Source organism: Orbicella faveolata, unplaced genomic scaffold (genome assembly GCF_042242905.1).
Source record: "Orbicella faveolata isolate gen_17 unplaced genomic scaffold, um_ofav_v1 contig_2, whole genome shotgun sequence".
NCBI classification, from domain to species: Eukaryota; Metazoa; Cnidaria; class Anthozoa; order Scleractinia; family Merulinidae; genus Orbicella; species Orbicella faveolata.
The window spans coordinates 15,430,592-15,451,005 of record NW_028301547.1 but is presented as its reverse complement, the minus strand read 5'-3'; the positions used below and the strand labels follow the sequence as shown (position 1 = coordinate 15,451,005).

Genomic DNA, 20,414 nt, shown 5'->3' with positions numbered 1-20,414 from the left:
TCGTTGAATTACAATTAGTGAAAATAGTTATGGAAGTTTCCTGTAATTTGTCAAACCTTGAAAAATGATTCTAAAATACAAACATTCATGTATAGGGTTTATAGAAGCCTTTCATATTACCTAAAATCCCCTGAGGGAAGCACTTCATGATAATACATGACCTTAGCTCTGGTGTGCCGGCCATGAGCTTGACCTGTTGGAGCTCCTGATTTGTATTTCCACTGTAGAACATACACACCAGGAATGGAACAAACATGGGTCCCCTAACAGACAGAAATAATCACAGTCAAGTTAAAATAACGTAGTTGAATTAAGATCAGAGACACCTTGAAAATTAGTATGCAGGCTCAGAAAAGTTGCCAAAACCTGGATTTGAATGTTTTTAATTTTTATTCAATTTTGCTGTAAGAGTTTGTTTTCTTGTTGAATGACATTGATTGGTTTCAACAAATACCCCTCTACCATCTTTGGAGATTTGAGAATGAAGAAGAACACAGTTCTAGACAGGTCCATGTGAAACTAATGTAAGATAGGATCCATAGAGAAAAGAAATCTGGAGGTTTACTCAACACACCTAGGTGATTTCATGTGAAATATAAACCAAAGAAATCAAATTCTGAATTTGTACTTATTTTCCATGAGAACAATTAACTTATTTATCTATTTATTACAAGATGTGTGCGAAGACCAGAGGAAATTGTGATTTCACAGGTACAATTACAATAATTATGATTATACCTGCATAATTTTAAAGTTCCCATGTTATTATGATAATTTAACTATAGGTACATAATTACAGTACTGTATCAAACCAGGAATGTTAAAGTTCACTCCAAAATCTTTACTCTAGGCCAGTTGCTCTTCTCTTTTTTTCCATTTAAACTATATTTATTTCATATCATGCCATAGAAATTACAGCCAATCAGAATACAGAAAAAGCCATTGTATATTCAACAATATTCCATCCAACCTTCTTATCGTGCACCACACGTATGTCACATTAATTGTGTAATTGTGTATTTTAATAATGTATTTTTTATGGCATGGTATTCCATGGAATATCCCACTTGTCATTTGTATTATATACCTGTATGGATTCGCCATCAAAGCAGTGCCTTGGCTTTTCAACCACCACAGCATCCACACCTGCAATGACTCCAGACTGATTTAGCGATACATCACTTCCAAAACTTGACAAACTAGTGCTGCTGACTGCTTCACGAGGACGCTTGTGTCGGAAAACTGTGTATTGAACATCTCCTTTCATGACATCAAAATCCCATGTAATGACAGACTGTGATTCCTTGATTGTCACCAAGACCTGTTAAAGGTTAATTTAATGAATGAGAACTTGAATCTGTGCACGTCAAGAGCCCCTTATGCCTATAGCTGACACTTCCATGGTATAAAGTGCCTCATTAATATTAATGTAGACTTTCTCCTGGGTTGCATCTGAATCCATCATGATTAAACACACTTGTACAATTTAAATTTAAATTTTTGTATATAATTTATACTTTTTAGATTTTGTAATTGTAAATTCTATGCCTGTAATTCTTTATTGACTTTTTTTGATGCTTTTTATACTGGTCACCGATTAATATCAGTCAATCTATATCTTGATCGACTGACCGGTCTTTACCAGGATAAATAAAGTTATTATTATTATAAACCTGAGAATGTTTGTCAGGTTAACCAAATAATTTATGGGTACCCAATCAGACATTCTAGCAAATGAAGTGTAAGTGACCTGAGGCAATAGAAGTATTATTAAATCCATCATACATGAATAATGTTGCTCTCTGCATCTTACCTCAAGGGGTGATCCTTTACTAACATGGGCTGTTTGGTAGATTTCACTGCTCCAGGATTCTTCCCCTTCACTAAATTCCAGTGATCGATACAGAGATTTGGGCACAAGTCCTCCATCCTTGATTTGGCACTGCACAACAGAATGAATTTAATTTTTCCATTCTTAATCGCTCTTAATAATTCTTAAAAATTAATGATTATTAATTCTTTCCACTTGTTTCTTATGACTAAACTCCTTACCTCATATGGACCACCAAGGAAGTCTGGAATGTATTCTGCATCAATGTAATCAGTCAGACCACCAGGATCCTTTAACACAGAGAAGGAAAAAACCAACATGAACACTATACAATAATAAAAAAATCTACTATCTATCTGAACATAGGCTAAGTCTGCATACAAACCAAGTAGCCCACCAAGCCAGAGCTTATTCCAGTTTCTGTAGCATGAAGCGACTAGGAATGTGTCTACTTCCCCCTGGATGGGATGCTGGTCCATCACAGGGTTACCCCAAGCATTAAATTCTCCAGTACCCATTTATACACCTGGGTGGAGAGGGGCACTGTGAGAGTAAAGTGTCCTGCCCACAAATACAACACAATGTCCCCGGCCAGGCCTAGTACCTGGACCACTTGATCCGGAGTCAAGCACACTAACCACGAGGCCACTGCCCCTCCACATTGTAGTCTGCTCCACATAGCAGACTACAAAATAATAATGTGTGAAATGGGTGGAGATATTCCATACTATTTGTACTCTAAAGACTGATTTACATGTAGCACGTTCTCTGTCTCTCTCTTAATTGTTTTGGCCATACAACAATGACAAACACAGTTGACAGTCAGGATTTCAGGAATGAAAAATAATAAATAAATAAATAAATATACATTTATATAGCGCCATTTTCCACTAATTGTCCATGGCGCTTTACAATACTTTAAAATTAAAATCCTAATTCTTTAAAAACCTAAAATCCTAAATCCTAAAAATTAAAATCCTAAGAATTAAATACGCTATATAATACAATTAGGCTACAAATAAAAAGTAAAAACTACAAATCAAATAGAATTAAAAATGACAGACAATAAATATATATCTCATTAGACTGTCACATTGTGCTGTGAAGTATCACTGCACATTTTTACTGTACATTTTTTGGTCAGACTGACTCACTCTGGACTCACATTAATATTGCTAGTTTTGGAAATATAAAACCAAGGTAAACTTAATTTGTACCTGATAATCATTCCCGCCATAAATGAGAAACTTGTTCCTTGTGTTTTCGTCAATGAAAGGACTAACCAGTGTCCATAGAACACCAAAGATCCTGGGTGCACGTACAATCAGTAGCCGACCCATTGTTTCAGGGTAGTTACATTCAACAACTTCAATCACCTTTAACAAGGCTTTGATGCCTGCAAAATAAATGTTATTTTACAAAGTTACAAAGTACATGTAGCAATATTCACCCTCTCTGTCTTTGGTTTCAGAGAAATGACTTGCATTTACTGATTTTTAGAAGGCCCTGAATATCGATCTTTTACTTTATTTCCTAATTCTGAAACCTAACATAAAAGTAAGTAACTAGTGATGCTAGACAGGTTTACATTGACATTTACAACAGACAGTCTGTTTTCTGCCTTTTGTACACTTAAGTGAGAATATTTACATTGTGTTTATATATTTTTCCCCTCTTTTTGTGTTGGATTTTTGGAAAAGAACACAAAACCAGAAGGATTTGGTGCTGTTTGCAGGTTGCCGTAAATGTCATTCTTAACCCCTCTTATACTACTAACTGGCCATCATTTTCACATTTTGTCATGTTTCCCTAGCAATTTGCTGGTACCCATTTATACAGTTGATAACCAGTTAACCACGCCCTTTCATAATTATACTGTACACTGAAAAACTCCTACTTTTATTAAAGCCCTTTTCTCCTTTATCGTAATTGATATGTAGTTCAGAACTACTCACCAGGTCTCCACAGATGTCTCATGCTCAAGCCTTCCAGATCACAAAGACACGTCCATGAGCTGAAAACACAAATTAATGATGTGAAGTATATATGAAATAATTTAATTCATATTTGCACTGCGGTTGTAGATGAAAGTGAAGAATGATCATCTTCACTTTCATCTACAACCGCAATGCAAATATGAATATGAATTTCACATTATTTCACTCCTCACGGGAAGATATGAACTCAATTAATTGACCTCGCTCCCAATGTGTAGCTTCATAGCTCAGTTGGTAGAGCATCGCACCGGTATTCGCGGAGGTCACGGGTTCGAATCCCGTTGACGCCCTGATTTTTTCAGGCTTCTTCTTTCCAATTGCTTAAATTGGAAAAATTTACTGCGATGATCATTCTTCACTTACACAAATTAATGTTAGTGTAACGTACAATATATATTTATTTACAGACATACAATAGGTTGCAGTCCTTTTTGATTTATCCAAAACATGATGTTGAAAACAATGTGACAAGTGAAAAATCCCCTATTTCAGTTTCAAGGAATAGTGCCATTGAATTAAGTTAGGTCTTCAGACAATGATATTATTTCCCAAAAAAGACTATCTTAAATCACCAGCGAAAAAAGTAATATGAGTGGCACAGTAAGTGGTTGAAACAGACTTACAGTATCAGAGTAACAATTAATAAATAAGTCATTCATTATCAACTGGAGTGACATATTACCTGATTGGATGTCCTGTCTTTTTGGTCAGTTCCTCTGTCATTTTAAGTCCTTCTTCATTGATTGACACAACCTTTAGAGAGGGATTTACCAAGATTTAAACTCTACTTATATTATTGAATAAAATTCACCGTCAAAGCTCTCTTCAAAATTTTTATTGACAATTTATTATGAACATTACTACATGTTTAGGGTTCGTTCTTAATATCTTCCTTTGTTAACCTCTACAATTAAACTGGCTTCAACTTTAAACAACTTTTGTTTTGTTTTGTTTTTTTCAGGGCAGTAATTTGTAAACTTACTATACTCCTCGATTTTGAGTGAACAGAGAATCAAGGATGCTCTTGAAACAAAATAATCACTCTTACTATATTTAATTCAAATGTAGGTGTTGCCCTTGTTAAGCTCCACCCTCAAATTTTAAAACATACTGCCCTTGAAAAAGCACTGCTGCCATACTTTGGCAAAACATGGTACATCATATCCAGAAAACCACTTACAGCAAAGTAAGTTTGACTTTGAGAATCCTTTACACTGTAATGTGAGCATCAGAATATTACAAAAATTTAGCAGCATCCTTATAACGAGTTTTCCACTGCAAGAAAACCCTTCGCTCATAGCTTAGACTGCAAGTCCTGAGGTAAGGAAACTGCACTGTCCATTGACAAAATCTATTAAGGCAGTGAATGGCCACCCTAAGTTTGCACTCTTGAAGACTACTTACATGCTTTAAAAAGCCATCCTCCCCCACAGCCTTCAGCAGCCCTTTAACATCCATGGATCCCAGCCTGAGTATATACAATGGTCGGCCCTCTGTGGTACAACAGTAAGAGCAATCAGCATGGAAGGTAAACTCTTTGGTCATGTACAGGACTGCATCTCGCACATATTGTACCTCATTGTGAAGGCAATTTTAGCTCTAATCTAAATTTGCTTATGTGGCATTGAGACAAATATGACGGGAGACTTTTTTTTTTCGATGCTATTTTAATACATTGAGAAACTATGGCTATGTGGGGATACATCATTCTGATTCCCATTGGCACATGCTCTTGAAACTAACAATAATTTATTTCAAAGTGATGTCAGTTCCTCAGTATCCCATTCAGTGTGCTAAAAATAAGATGTTATCATGGCCGTAGTAATGTTTACCTTAAAATAGATTGCCAAAAGTTGTGAAAATGAAAGGGTGTTCCAGCTGCTGAATCAAAAAATTTCACATTGACCAACAAACATACCTTTATCTGTGTTATGCCAGCCACCACAGTAGTAGTTTAAAAGAGGTCCGGGAGGGTGCCAAATTTCTCTTATATTATCTATATTGTGATGTCGTCGCCATGCTAGAGACTCACACAGCATTTCATACACCTGAAACACAATAGAAACAACATTTCAAAAATAGAGCCCTTATGGAATTTAACCAGCTACAGTGTATAATGAAAATTTCACTTTTTAAAATATGAATTTACAAATTATATCTTGATACATTCAGTTTTTCTCTCAGTGAGAGAAGTATTCTCTACACATTAATTTTTTAGGCTGCCGTTTACTTGACCATGGAGGTGTCCAACCAGAAAGCTCTTGCTACTTTGGCCACCGTTCACTAAAAAAGTTTTATTTACTTACAGCTTCATATGTCTTAATTTTTTTTTTACTATTTCATTAATTATCTTTATGTATCTAAATTCCCCATACAGTGTGAAAAAATAAAGAATTGAAAATTGAATTGAATTGAACATGTATGTGAAGGTGTAAAGACAATAAAAATTCAAGCCCAACTAAAACCATGTAAGTTGACCCTTTTGTTTCATTATGAATTCATAAAATGACATGAACACTCAGTTATTTTACTGTAAGTTGTTCTTTTACAAAAATATGTCAAGTAAGAAAATGGGATTGTGCACTTTGCTCTTTGTACTAGCATAATGGCACTGCTTATATGATAACATTACGTCTAAATTCATCAAGTCTGTTGTTGCTAATCCTTCACAGTCTTGCCCATCCTCAAGCTCAACCGTGTTGATATGATTTTTTCCAAATTTTCATGGCTTCCAAGCCAAACTTTAATAGAAGAACCTGTAATATTTACTGTTATAACACAACATCACAATACCTTGTCTAAATTGAAGTCTCGTGCTCTGAGAAATCTTAAAAGATGAGCGTCATTTGGCATCTATAAAAAAAAGCTATCATTTAGTAAAAGATTTAATATAATAATTGCTTAATATGTAAACTTACTATAATTGTTAATTAAAATATGCACAAGGCTATCCTGAATATAAAACAAGAATTTTTACCTTTCCTTGATGAGTAGAACTTAGTTTCTTGCGCAGCTGTAGGTGAATAATGAACAACACAACCTGTTTACTCTTGTCAATCGAAAAAAGATGCATTTAATACAGCACATGCTGGGAACTGTGTTGCCAAAATGTCATGATTGTTAAATTGATGAAGACAGATTTTGTGTAGTGACTTGAGGTAATATATCAAACACAAAAGACCCTACTTGACTGCATTTCCAAACACTGAGAAGGGAGTTAAAAATATGATGTATAAAAAAGTATTTTTGACGAACTTCAAGGTGTTTGGAAATGTGGTCAAACACTGTCTTGAAAGTTTGATATATTTTCTCAATCAAAACTGAAACTTATGACAAAAGGGAGAGTCGTAAAAATATATGCTAATTAAGATCAGATACCAAATACCGTCAAGGTCCTGATTTCTTTGTTTAAACTTGATAAATTAAAAACTGAAGCATGGCTTTGGCTGAACAAGAAGAATATCTCAAGTTGATAGATTATTCTGGAATTTCAATTGTGAATGAAGCTTGTTTAACATTCACCACTAACCTTAATGAGTTGATTCTCTTCTTTTGGGCTCAGTTTCCCAAGGAACCTCTGGATGTAGTCATCATCAAGCTTGTAATCTGAACAAGTAATCAAAAGCATTTTACAATAACACACAATGCCATTTCAGGGCAGATTGTGCATGTTAGTCCGGATTGAGGCCTGACATGCACAAGTATCAGCAACTCCACATTGAAAGTGACAGCTGCCAAGTATCTCCTTCATGATGCCATTTTGCAACTCTTAGAAATGTCTGTACTGTTATTTTTATTATTTTAGCCCACTTTATGAACATCACTGAACTTGAATTTACTTTTTTAAAACTCAAGAAAACAACTTCTTGGAGAAGGAAACATATTTTACCTTTGCATTTCATTAACTGCCTGTTTCAACATTTTTGTCAGGTTGCTACACAAGTTTTCCTTTAACATCATTGAAGTCGAGTGTGACTTTTTTAACACAGAAGTTTTTTTCGTGGGAGGCAAAGTGTAATTTTTCTCTGCGTTTCATATAACGTTTTCAATTACAGTCCCAACCTCAGTTAAGGTGACCGCTGTTTAGATGCTTTTATAATGAATAAAAGAACTAACATCTCTTAGATTCAGATGCTTCATCAATATTCATACAATAAACAGAACATTACATCGCAGCTTGGTGACGTGAACTTTACCTTCTTGTGTTGATGGCATCTCTCACTGATTTGCTGCCCTCACCCATGAGAGATACCATCAACAGTCAAAGATAACATGTGTATCCCTAAGCTGCCTTGTAATATTCTCTGTGTACTTGAAACTAAGACTTAAAAGCTACTATTTTACATAAAAAGAAACATTTTGAAAACATATTGTCATGTCATCTCTAAAATGGTAATTATCAGCCTTTGCTAATGATGCAGCAAAAATTAGTGTTTAGTCGACGTTAGTAATAGTTACTAGTGTTAATGTTTCAGATGCATGATTCCTGAATGATACCTTGAGATATAGGATTCTCTGACTTCATTTGTTTACATGTAACAAGTACTAAAATGTTGTTTCAGAAGGAGGATGTGACCAAGTGTAAAGGGAAGCCTTATGTCCTGCATGGGGTCTGTCCTGGTCATGCCCAGTCAAAACTGTTTACTTAAGAATTTATCATCAGCCAAATTAAGGTCATTTCTATCAAAAATTTTAATTCAATTATGGCAGTATGTCCACAACAATGACTGCAGGTGCTACTTATGGTAATTTAGCAAAAGATGTCTGAATTGTGCCTTTGACATTTTGGTTTTCTTATTCCCTTTCTTCCTATATTAAGAATAGAAGTTTGGTCAATAAAAATATCATAATTATACTCTTTTTTGGCTTGTTGCTCATGTTTCATTAACTGCATTTTATACTTGGAATGACCTTTGAAATGTTATTACTCCTTCTGTCTTTCAGATTTTTTTAACCAAAATAACTTGTACATCAGAAACAGAACTCATCATCCAAACTGGCTGCAAACTGAAAGTAATTAATTCCCTAACTTTTCTCAATCTCACGCAAATACTAGAATTTGCTAATAAGGTACTACAAAATTTCAAACCTAGCACATGGATTCAAAATCAACATGTCATCAACATGTCATCCTAAGCTCATCTAGGGATCATCTGCTTCTAATAACAAGGGCTTTGGCAACGAGTACAAAGTACAAAATACAAAGTGGCATGCCTAATCGACCTCATATGTTTTACTGACGTAGTTTTGAAGATTTTTACATTTTTTACTTTTTAAGTTTTACAGGACCCCTTTGATAATACTATCATAATAAGTATTGATGGCTTTTATTATTATCAGAATTATTACTATTACTATTGGACTGAATGGAATCTAATTCAGGGAGTAATCACACAAGCATGATAACGGCCTGAATTGTATGACACAGCGTCCAATTACTAATTAAATTGAATCTATAACAAAAAAGTCTTCAGAGAACTTCTGTTGAGAGAAAAAGTCAGTAATGCTTTCCATAAGTGTTAAAAACCGTAGGGAACATTAAGAAGGAAACCATTAAAGCATGTGTAATTGGTGTGTGAATCACGCAGATATTACAGGTATTCAATTACAACTTTTTGTAATTGGATACCTATAATTGGACACCCATGTGATCGCATGCGGATTACATTACAAATAGGCCCCCAGAGAACCAATCATGATCAAGAATTTTGCTATATATGTGATTAATATTATTATTAATAATTTATTATCAAGCTACTACTAAAATGGTGTTGACTTAAGCTAAAAGGGGTCTATCCCTAGATTATATGTGTTTCACTTAAAAACGCGGCCTTGCGTATCATTTGCATTTACATGTGCTCACTCCTCACCTGGTCTAGAGGCAAGTGGTAATGTATCGGCAGCTTCTATTGCAGAACTAGCAATAGGAAGAGCGTCAGTGCCATCCTCCTCAATTTGGTCTGCACTGCTCACTGCTTCTGCACTCTTTGTCCTGGACCGTCCATGGGAATTCTCAAATGGAGCTAGGTATGTTACCCCTTCACTTATCAACTCATCAATGTAGTATTGGATCACTTCTTTACCCTGTCAAATTAGAGATATACAAAATGATCAAGGTCAGGGTGTTTTCTGCTTTACCCTTGCACAGCGTTGCTACAGTTCTACATAAAAAAATATTGATAAAAACTCTTCACTGCTTTTAATGCTAATTTCCAAGTCAGAACATTTTTGTTTGGATTGATTGATTTTGACTTCTTGTAATCTTTCAGTGTTAAGAATTGTAGTTGTGGAGAAGTGGCTTGCAAGCCTTAGTGACAATATACAAGCATATATATACCATATGCTCCAAGTATTCTACCAAATTATAGAAGTCCTTGATGCTTCCATCAGTTATCACTTAATATCAAGTTATCCTCCTGTTTCTTATGACTGTAGTGTGATTAGAAGTATGATGGATTTAAGACCCAGGTGAAGGGTGATTGTGGAGAACCTAAGCTCACCTTTTTGATATTCTGAAGATACAACTTAATTGCTAGCTTCTCTATAGCTGCCTCAAAACCAAAGAATGACTTGATGTCCAAAGTTGCATCCTGCTCAAAACAAGTCCAGTCAGGATTATCTGGGTGAACCTAGAGAAGCAGAGTAGTGTTGGGATTAATGGAACTGACATTCCAGAGTTATTTAGAGAATATGATCATGAAAGGTACAGTGACCAAATGTTTAGCACACTGGATTCAGGATTGAGAAGCTAGTTTAAAGGAAGACCTTCAACTAGTGTTCTTTGCATGCTTCTGTTGCTGTTATCATCCAGGCAATCATTGCTTCAGCACACGTCTCACTTACACAATAATGAATATATCGAAGAAAATCACATTGAAGTCAGTGCTCAGGACAGCTTATAAACAGGGAAAGCCAGATTGAATAAAGCAGCAAGATTTCTTTATTAAATAAATGAGGGTTTTTGGAGAATGTTCTGTTAACTGCTACATTGTTGTGAGAGTTCAAACACATTGCATACAACTTGGTCACAGTGGGACACAGTAGTATTACATTGGTTCACTGTTTGCTGCTTTTTATTCTTATCTCCTTTTTTATTAGATCTGGCTGCTAGTTAATTTGGTTTGGAGATGATTTATGATGATGAAAACTGCCATTTAACAGTTGCTGAATATGCTCTCTTCTGGCATGGCTATGGCTGAAACAGATCAGTAACTGTTGTTTAAATCTGGCCTTTAGTCTTCCAAGTCTGTTTCATGACTGTAGTTTTTTTACAGGGTTTTTATACTGTTCTTTTGCAAACTTATCTCAATGTTTTGACTGGCTTGATTCAATATGCACAAATTCAACGATGATTAACAGCAGACTATCATTTCTTCATCATCAAATCTATGTCATTTTATACGTCATGGAAATTTGTTATATATGGATTTCTGACTGCTGGATATCTACAAAGTAGTTGTGGATATTATTCTTTGAGAGTTGACCCTGTCAGTTAGAGCACAAATATTTTCCAAGTATCTAAAACATTGAAATTTTAATGTATTCCTAAGCTCAAAGAATGGTTCAAATACAAAGCCAAAATAATACTTGAAATTGCTTGACATGTCTAAACAAAGATCTACTATTCTAAGAAGAAAATAAACGAGATCAATATCTCATGGAAATTCTATAAGAATTTCATACAACCGGATAAGCTAGGTTTTTGAAAACAAATCCCAGCCGCTGGGTATCCACATCAGAATATCCCACCAAAACACACTCACTGACTGATTGTGGCTCACTGGCTCAGAAAAACCTAATCAATAATCTTGAATAGTGATTTGTTATTCTCGCACAATGATTTCGCATTCTCAACAGTTGATGTTGATTTCTCGATAGCTTGCTACATCAGTAGTTTTCTTGATTAATGGTTTTCATTCTCCATGGGATAATTTACAACCTAACTGCCATGACAGTTTTTAATTCTCATACTGTGATTTCATTTCTAATGCAGTGATTTCCCAATCTTGCATAGTGATTTCCCAATCATGCATAGTGATTTCCCAATCTCACATAGTGATTTCCCAATCTCACATAGTGATTTCCCAATTGCACATATCGATCACTGAAACTTGATACGTGATTTTGAACTAAACCCACTTTTGTCATGTTTGGCTTGCCATATGTTTCTCCTCAACATGCTTGCCATTACATCGTTTAAAATTGTGTAGTTCTTAAACTTATTAAAAATACATCAAGTATAAACAAAGGAAAACAGGACCATGCATATGACTGTATTTGGATATCTGATCTTAATTAGCTTGAGTTTTGATTAGGAAGATATATCAAGCACTCAAGACAGTGTTTGACCACATTTCCAGACATCTAGAAGTCGATAAAAAATACCCCACTACACATCATATTTTCAATTCTCTTCTTGGTGCTAGGAAACATGGTCAAACACGGTCTTTCTTAATGTTCAATATGTATAACTGGTTTAATAATTATTCATACTGCTTTGGGACAGCCCCGATAAAATGTTTCCTTTCCCATCACCCTCAACCTGATAAAAATAAGTCTGCCTGTTGGTTCAAATTAAAATTAAAGCAGCCAGAAGAAAACAATCTTCATTGACAAATTAGCCTGGATAATCTCTTACCCATGACTGCCATTTTGCACTGGAGCCATGATCACTTCAAAAGGTGTTTGAAGATGTTGTTAACAGGGTTGATTTAGTCATAAAGACAACTGAAGATATAACTGAAGTGTATTTTTAAAGCTTGGGATCACCCAAAAAATGGCAGCAGGCAATGAATTGGTTGGGCAATGGAAAAATGAAATGTTTCAGGGGCATGGCCTAATAACTGTAAAATGGGGCTTGGAACTGGTGTTACATTTCGACCAGGTAGTTTCAGTTTCCCTTAGGATATAATGTTTCGATTCACACAATTCATCTCCCACCATGAACAGTTATCGCAATGAAACATGTTTCATTTGTGTTCAGGCTAACCATGCTCCAGCCTGTAGTGTGAACACAGTAAAAGTTTTCATTTCTGATGTTACAACTGTCTAAAATGCAAGCTTTTGCCATCACTGCGACTTGCAGTACTGCAACTGTACTCTGAATAACATGCTAGTCCAACACAGGTTGTCAGTGTAAAGTAGGGGTACTTATAGCAAATAGAATTTTCCTTGTTTTTATTTCACGTGTTTGCATTACCTCTGGGGACCATGTAATCTACTCATTAGTACTTTACTTATCATCATTATGCATAGTTTGGACTTCATTTTTCGCCAGTGCTTGTTTAGCGGCTGGAACTTCAGTTTTCTCCGGTTTCTATCATGTTTTTGCTAGCATTTAACTTGTTGTGAGCGTCTGAATTATTATTCTGAAGAGTTTAATCCTGTTGAACTCCCCACAGTTTGTAAGTTCATTTTATTCCACTATCAGTTTTTGTTTTTTTTTTGTGTTATATTATTGTACTCAAGTATTTTGTCGCAATTTTCAGTTGAATCACACACTCACTCACTCTTGCGCATTTCTATGCACAATGATCAAACTGTGCATTCAAACTGTGTCGTTTGTTATCTGTAGTGTCTACTTATACCTGTACGGTACTTATTTATCAGCTATGTTGAGTTGAATAAAAGATGCTGCCACATTACAGACATTCAGAGGTGTTTCTAAGCAGTATCTATTAGAAAGTAAAGCTTGTCTAGAACATACAAATCTACATATCATTTCTTTACAAAGTCCTGCTTTTTAGTTTTCTCTGATTTATTATGCTACATGTAGTCAAAAAATATTATGTCTGTTTCTACACAACTTTAATTAAAAGAATCCCATGCTGCAGGAACTAAGAAACCTCTCAGCAAACTCAACTGATCAATTTAAGCACAAAAAAAATTCTATATTTGACTGGAACTTCTGAAGCATGCAGATATTGGAAACATGGTCCTTGATGTTACTAAAAACATGATAAAGGTTCCAGTATTTTTCAGTTTGTAGTTCAATATCATGTTTTACTTTCCTGTCGGATATGATACAAGAACCGACCTGAAATTAATTTCAGGCAGAAAAATAATAATCATAACTGAATAAATAATTCATTGTTTTCCATTCCAATTAACAACTGCATCGCAAAATGGAGGCTGGGTGCCTGTGATATCCAGGAGCTTCCACTATTGGCAGCCAGCTCCTAGATGGAGACTGCTCCCATGGCTGGCAAATCCTGGCAAGCCAGCCATGAGCCCCCACGCAGAAGGGAGAGCAGGCACCCGTCACACTGTGTGAACAGTGGAAAAGAGGGAGGGAAATGGGGGGGAGGGAGGAAGCCTTGAAGATGAGGTCCCATGAACTGCCACGCAAATAACACGCTAGCGCCTGTAACGCTAAACACACTTCAGTCAAAGAGCACATGGGATCTGGCGCATGCCCATGTATGAAACGCCGCTGACTCCAGACAACACTGGCGCTCTTTGTTGTTAACTCCGTTAAATTGCATTTAACTGCATTTAACAACTGCATCGCAAAATGGAGGCTGGGTGCCTGTGATATCCAGGAGCTTCCACTATTGGCAGCCAGCTCCTAGATGGAGACTGCTCCCATGGCTGGCAAATCCTGGCAAGCCAGCCATGAGCCCCCACGCCAAGCCGGAGGACCTCCGAGCAGCGCGCTAGCCAGCTCGGAGAAGAGAGGGGCTCATGGATGGGGAGGCCAGAGCCCCGAGAAAAATGCCCAAATCCGTAGGCACCCAGTAACTGGCAAATTAGTGACAAAAACCATACCTGTTAGGCAAGTCGTTCAGCTACTGAAAGGATGGTTTCCACAGGTGTGCGCACATATAACAAGTAAGCATCACTCGACCAGCGACCCATTGTCTTAATGAGATGATCAGGAACACCTCTCTGGGCAGCAGTTGTAGCGGCTCCAATTCTAAAACTATGACCCGAGAACTTTCCAGGAATACCTGCTGCCTGTAGAGTGGTTTGAAGAAACGAGGAAAGCCGAGATCTAGAAAGAGGAGAGCCATCTTGGTGAATAAAGAGAGGTCCGGTGCCTGACCCACGAAGATGAAGGTAGTTTGTTAATGCAGTCACAGGACAGAGAGGAAGGGAACCACGGCCAAGATAGATGAAACAACCCTGCCTGAAAGGATCAGTCTTTGCACACTTGATTAACACTCGAAAGCTTTGGGGATTGGTGGAGGAATCTACTTGAAGATCTGCCGCGGTCAAATGAACAGATGGATCAAAGGTACCATTTGTTGTAAATTCACCAGCTCTAAGAAACCCAAAGAAGCCAAGACAGCAGGCTGCCCATAGCATGACACTGTCAGGGTTGATAAAATCTAAAGACTTGTGCAAAACAGACATAAGGTCGGCTGTCACTGGTTGGCGCTGAGGGAGATTTGGGCCCTGATGACGTTTGATCCCTCGTAAGAGACGCTGAAGTTGAAGACGGTTGACAATTGGGTCTGGGAAGCCATAGTCAATGTGTAAAGAACGGACTGCAGACAAATATACTTTAATGGAAGAATGGTGAAGACGATCTGCTAAATGGGTACAGAAGCGCATCAGAGTTTGTTCACTGGCTGGTAAAAGAGGCTGACTTGGCTCGAAGGGAGTATCCTGACTACAAAAATCTAAGAACTGACGTTGAGCTGAAGCATAAACTTGGCGAGTAGAAGGTGCGAGGCCATTGGTCAAATAGAACTGGCATTTATCTGTCAAATTACGGGCAGCTGAGCCAGCAGCGTTAACGGAATTGGAGTCGCCCCAGGAGCTGCATGAGGAGCAAGATGATGGAAACGCTGAAAATCAAAACGAGATAAGGCATCAGCAATCGAGTTGTCTTTACCCGGCGTATGAGAGGCAGTAAAGGCAAAGGAATGTCGGGCTGCCACAAGTGACAAGTGACGGAGAAGAACCATCATGTTCGGATCCTTCGTGGTGCCCGAACGCAAAACACTAACGACTGCCATGTTGTCGGAGCAGAACTCAACTCGTTTAGAAGCCCATCGGTGGCCCCATAGGGAAGCTGCAATAACCACCGGAAACAACTCTTTGTAGGCAATTGCCAAGGGATGCTGAACAGCTGACCATTCACCCACAAACCATTCATGATCACAAATTGCACCATAACCCCGAGCACCAGCAGCATCTGAGGAAACGTAAAATTCAGGCAAGGTCGCCCACTGTGGGGAAAGCAGGAAACTGAGACCACCCCAAGAATGGAAAAATTCTCGCCACCAACGGAGGTCTAAGCGAAAGTCTTGATTGATCCTAATTGGGTGGCTATCACGTCGAAAGGCTGACAATAAATTGATCATGCGTCTCAAGAAGGTACGCCCCTGAGGAACTACTTTACATGCGTGTTGGAGATTGCCAATGAGAGATTCCAGCTCCTTCCGTGTGCAATGTTGTTTGAGGGACCAGGCTTCCAGAAGTGCAGCAATACGATCAAACTTATCCTGCGGCAGACGGGCCTGAAGTGAGAGAGAATCGAGCTCAATACCGAGCACAGTTAAACAAGTGGATGGCCCCTCCAATTTGTTCGGGTGAAGAGGAATACCCCACTTTTTAAATAGCTTTACACAAGTATCAATATTGTTCTGGCAAACAGGTGAGTTAGGAGGGCCCAATGTATGGAAGTCATCCAGGTAGTGTAAAAGAAAATTCACATTATAATTGTGTTTGAGGATCCACTCGAGCATATCTGCAATGGACGAGAAGATGAAAGGAGCAGAGCGTAGTCCAAATGGAAGCGCCATATCAATAAAATATTTCCCACGCCACTTCATACCAAGTAGGTAACGATCATCAGAATGGACAGGGACATTACGGTAAGCACTTTCCACATCGAACTTTGCCAACAGCGTTCCTCTGCCGTGAAGCATGATCCCATCGATGATATCATCAACCTTCATGTACTGCACTGAAAAGGGTTCTTTTGGAATGCCATCATTGACACTATGGCCTAAAGGACTAGACAGATCCAAGATAAGCCGCCATTTTCCAGGCTGGTACTTCTTCGGGATAATTCCAAAGCGACTCACATGGAGGTTTGGGATAGGGGCTATAGCAAAGGGGCCAGCTACACGGCCTTTGTCGAGTTCCGTGCGGAGATACTGGTCGATGACTGAAGGCTGAAGGGATGCTGAAGGCATGTTTTTATTCTCCGATTTTAAAGATACCACCCGAGGGTCAAAACCCAGCTGAAAACCATTTGTGAGACCTGAAATCACGTACTCCACTTGCGTTTGGTCGGGGTAAGAACACAGTTCATGCCGAAGTTCCTCCGCGTCTATGGGGGTTACTCTGGATGGGGGGACCAGGTCTTGCTGCGGGGCGCTCAAAATGGACAAAGAACACGAGGGCAAAGCATGGTGTGCCACTTCGGAGGGCATGTCATTACCAAAAGCATCTTGTGGTGCAGGAACAACAACATTAACAGGAACAGGAATCAAAAAATTTGAAAAGGAAACTGAACAAGATGAATGTACGCTATTTACATATGGTTTGGATCCCACTTCAACGCCGCAGACGTTTGCTTTGGGATGGGGGAGTTGACTGGGAGCGCCGGTAGGAAGAGGTTGAGGCCCGAAATGGACAGTTGACACGTGGATGATCACCTTCACATTTCTCACAGCGATGGAGGTACCGGCATTGACCAAAGGTCCAGCGACAGGTGCCATCATTCCAAGATCGGCAAAAGGTGGATGAACCGGCTATCGAAATTGAAGCTGAAGACGAAGTGGTTGGCTGCTGGCTTGACTGGGGAAGAGGTGACGAAAGAGTATGGAAGTTGTACAAATCATGATTCATGTGAGACCAGTCCACCAAACCTGCAGCAGCTGCGTCCTTGCGGAATGCAACATCGTAATGGAGCCAAGCCTTCCCAGGGAACTGGCGCGACGTCTTGAGAATTAGCAGCTTGTATTGTGTCATGTCCTGCCATCTGGAAGAATGAGCACAGCAGAAGATCCACGAGTACACAGTGAAAGCTTCAACCCATGTCACGATATCGGTGATCTCTTGCACCCTTTTCTTGGAAGAACTCACGAGAAGTTTGCCATCAAGGTACGTTTGGGGCTCTGTCTCCTGGGCTTTCAAGTTCTCTGCTAGCAAGTCAGCAAGATCCACAAATTGGCCAGACCTAATTTTTGTCACCAGCTTCTCCGGGATAGGGGAATAACCGGGGCCAACAACAAACGGCCTATTCAGGGATGTTGAGGTAGAGGCGATGGAGGAATTAGAACCAAAGGAGACCAATGGCGTGAAAGACTGGTTGGAAGATGGCAATCCATTCGCAGCACCACGAGAACCAAACAACGATGGCGAAGAAAAAGAAGAATTGCCTAACGTGCAGTATGTTGAAATAAAGGGAGGAACGACCAAATTACCTGAGGACTGGCCTGCAGAAGAAGGCAGTGGTTGGTTAATGACAACAGAACCGGATGACGTCGTGCCCGACGCCGCGTTTCCCGCTGTCGAAGAACTCGATGAGTGACTTTGCAAAGCCGCCAAAATGCGAGGTAACGTATCCCCCAAGGCTTGTGAAAACGCTTGACTGAGGTCCTGTTGAGAGAGGACGAAGGAGGGCGGAGTGGACACCGGAGTCGAAGAAATGGGAGGACGTACGACCGAAGAGGGAGAATCGGCTGAAGAAGAAGGCTGACTTGAATCCAACATGGCGGCCACACTGTTGTTTGTTGCACGACGATGTGCCATACCAAACGAAAGAAACAACGGCAAGATTCGAAAAACGACGAACGAAGAACAAATAATGCACACGCTACTCCGGGAGGAAGCCTTGAAGATGAGGTCCCATGAACTGCCACGCAAATAACACGCTAGCGCCTGTAACGCTAAACACACTTCAGTCAAAGAGCACATGGGATCTGGCGCATGCCCATGTATGAAACGCCGCTGACTCCAGACAACACTGGCGCTCTTTGTTGTTAACTCCGTTAAATTGCATTTAACTGCATAATAAACAGGTATGACAACAATATATATATGCCCAAGAACCTAGGAAAAGGAATTTAGTGGTCAGTTCTATTGTTATGTAAATATTCTCATTGGGACATCATACAATTGGTAACGTAATAAGCGGCAGTCACCACATTAAATATGCATGTGACATCAATATAGATGCCTTTGTTTATTTTGAGCCCACACTTGTGGTGTTTGCCTTTGCAGTCATTAGCAGAATCTCAAAATACATAATCACTGACGCAAATCAGGCGAACGCAATTTCAAGGATGCGTGTTGAAAATCACTACACTTGTGAAGTTTGTAGACTGAAAACGGAAGACGCACGCACCACGAGGAAAATGCGACTTTGTCGCAATGGAGTTTTCTCAATTTCCTTTTCGGCTTATTTTTAGGGAAATAATTAATTCACTTACCGAATAATAACAGTGTTCTGTGACACCAACACGAGATGAAAAGCTCTCGTTGTGAGCAGTGATGGTTAAAGTTCTTTCTCGCCTGTCCAGGCAGTTGGTTTGATTGAAATAGACATATTCAACGCCAATGATCTGTGTGAAGAACAAAATCGTTAGAGATCTTCATTACAAGCCAAAACTCGTCAACTCGTTTGGTATCGCCCATCATCTAACCTTAACCGTGTTGGGCTTGAAATACTGTTGAATTCAACGATTAATTTTCGATCGACGTGTCCAATTTGCTGATCACTAATCATCTGCTGAGTAAATTTTAGTCATAATCAACTTCTACAACTAATCTCTATCACTATGGAGTTATTATTAGCTACAAGCATATTTTCCCCCGAGAATCAGTCGTTCCATCCGTCCTCTCGACATGCTAGAAAAGTGACTTACTTTCTTTAACAAATACGGCGCGTCTACATCCAGTTTACACCTCCTCTCGATGTTGTGTATCGCGCCATCTTCGCTCTTGTATTCAGACAAAATTTCGCTGCCAAGAAACACGGGAATCATATGACAAGTAGGGAAGCGCTTTTCGTATGCCTGCCAGGAAAAAACGATGCACTGATTATTCAAACCCACAAAACGATTTCTCGATGGCAAAACGTTATCAGATGGGCCATAAAGATACGGTATTATCACAAATCATCGAAGCCGCCTCCAATGACACAATTCCTGATTACACAATTCTACTTCAAGAGACTCAGCACGTTATACCATGAAACGTATGATTTACGATTACTTGGCACCTTTGAAACCTCTTCGTTCATACTCGAGATGATTACCAATTAGTGTGAAGGAATCACGTCTACATGAAAAGAACCAGCCACTGAAATAAAATGAATAAAGCGAGAAATTACTTACCGCCATAACAATCTCGAAAGGGTACTTGTAAACCCTAACCGGCGACTGGTATTCTTGCACCATCGTAATTCTAGTAAACACTTACACACTAGATCTAAGTTAAAAGCAAAATATGAACAGTTCGTTCAAATTAAAACCGATTTTACAAGACACACCGGTGTCATCATAACACAACGACGTGTGTTCGTGCGTGAGCTGTATGCAGGAAGGCGTAACATTATATACTTTGTAGGGTAAGGTGGGAGCGAGTGGGAGCAGGAAGTGAGGTCATCAAACACAGCTACCAGG

General features: G+C 38.8%; 2 protein-coding genes and 1 long non-coding RNA gene across 4 annotated transcripts in view; 1 reads left to right on the top strand and 2 right to left on the bottom strand.

The window, feature by feature from the left end:
- LOC110044271 (SEC14-like protein 1) overlaps positions 1-20,414 on the bottom strand; it is a 24,093-nt gene extending 3,679 nt beyond the window's left edge. Inside the window, exons 1-17 of one of the 2 annotated variants that reach the window (XM_020749801.2) lie at positions 20,127-20,414; positions 19,656-19,805; positions 19,221-19,352; positions 10,329-10,457; positions 9,699-9,912; positions 7,358-7,434; positions 6,806-6,841; positions 6,622-6,681; positions 5,747-5,876; positions 5,233-5,321; positions 4,511-4,581; positions 3,787-3,845; positions 3,049-3,227; positions 2,053-2,121; positions 1,814-1,942; positions 1,088-1,321; positions 121-263 (exon numbers count right to left, since the gene is read on the bottom strand). In XM_020749801.2, the coding sequence (XP_020605460.1) occupies positions 121-263; positions 1,088-1,321; positions 1,814-1,942; positions 2,053-2,121; positions 3,049-3,227; positions 3,787-3,845; positions 4,511-4,581; positions 5,233-5,321; positions 5,747-5,876; positions 6,622-6,681; positions 6,806-6,841; positions 7,358-7,434; positions 9,699-9,912; positions 10,329-10,457; positions 19,221-19,352; positions 19,656-19,805; positions 20,127-20,189 (1,964 nt within the window). In that variant the 5' untranslated portion in view covers positions 20,190-20,414. The remainder of the gene's footprint in view (positions 1-120; positions 264-1,087; positions 1,322-1,813; positions 1,943-2,052; positions 2,122-3,048; positions 3,228-3,786; positions 3,846-4,510; positions 4,582-5,232; positions 5,322-5,746; positions 5,877-6,621; positions 6,682-6,805; positions 6,842-7,357; positions 7,435-9,698; positions 9,913-10,328; positions 10,458-19,220; positions 19,353-19,655; positions 19,806-20,126) is intronic. The other variant, XM_020749808.2, reaches the window with a different exon arrangement.
- Positions 10,422-13,472, top strand: LOC149112107 (uncharacterized). The gene is made up of 2 exons (XR_016207278.1): positions 10,422-10,531; positions 10,927-13,472. It is a non-coding gene; the product is annotated as an uncharacterized LOC149112107 (long non-coding RNA).
- On the bottom strand, positions 14,596-15,399 carry LOC149112106 (uncharacterized). Its single transcript, XM_089289844.1, has one exon. The coding sequence runs from the start codon at positions 15,382-15,384 to the stop codon at positions 14,599-14,601; it is 786 nt and encodes a 261-aa protein (XP_089145970.1). The 5' UTR covers positions 15,385-15,399; the 3' UTR covers positions 14,596-14,598.

What these genes read in the sequence shown, in the direction of transcription:
- LOC149112106 (XM_089289844.1), bottom strand. Translation starts at nt 15,384, where the DNA reads ATGCGCTTCTGTACCCATTTAGCAGATCGTCTTCACCATTCTTCCATT.